General features: G+C 35.4%; 1 protein-coding gene across 1 annotated transcript in view; it reads left to right on the forward strand.

Moving 5' to 3' along the window:
• LOC135803169 (retinaldehyde-binding protein 1-like) overlaps positions 1-342 on the forward strand; it is a gene marked incomplete at its 5' end in the record, with an annotated part of 789 nt that extends 447 nt beyond the window's left edge. Inside the window, 2 exons of the mRNA XM_065316764.1 lie at positions 1-3; positions 44-342. The exon at positions 1-3 is cut by the window's left edge and continues 145 nt beyond it. Coding sequence (XP_065172836.1) covers positions 1-3; positions 44-342 — 302 coding nt within the window. The remainder of the gene's footprint in view (positions 4-43) is intronic.
• Positions 343-501: the final 159 nt, after the last annotated feature.

A 501-nucleotide genomic window follows, 5' to 3' on the forward strand; every position in this document is an offset into this window, starting at 1 on the left:
CTTGTCCGTTCGGAATTCTTATCCTTTGTGAAATTCCACAAAGGGAACGTACCTGAAGGTATACCAATTGAGATAATGCCGAAAGACTACGGTGGTGAGGCTCCAACAGTCAAAGAACTAGACGAAGAGAGTTTATCAATGGTGGATAAATACAGAGACTGGTTGAAAGACAGCGAGAAGTACCAGGTGGATGAAACTAAACGTATCAAAAAAGGTTCATGGTGGGGCGGGTTGTTTGGTTATGGACANTATGGACAACAGACTATCCCGAATAATAACAACATGGCTCTAGTGGTTGATGGACAACAAAAAGTCTACTTAAAAGACCTTCAAATTGATTAAATTCAAGAGGAATACCATCAATTTCTACAACAGTATTCTATATTATATCAAACACTCTGTATATATATATAAAATAGTTCTTAGGTTTGTGATCAAATTTGGTAGGGTTCTTATTTTCTGTATGAATTTTAAATTTATTTCTGGTTCATTCAATAAAAT

The sequence above is a fragment of the Atheta coriaria genome, unplaced genomic scaffold, assembly GCF_025399875.1.
Source record: "Atheta coriaria isolate IRGN ID8LTWV9N9 unplaced genomic scaffold, Caltech_Dcor_3.1 scaffold5535_size1112, whole genome shotgun sequence".
In the NCBI taxonomy this organism is placed as follows: domain Eukaryota; kingdom Metazoa; phylum Arthropoda; class Insecta; order Coleoptera; family Staphylinidae; genus Dalotia; species Dalotia coriaria.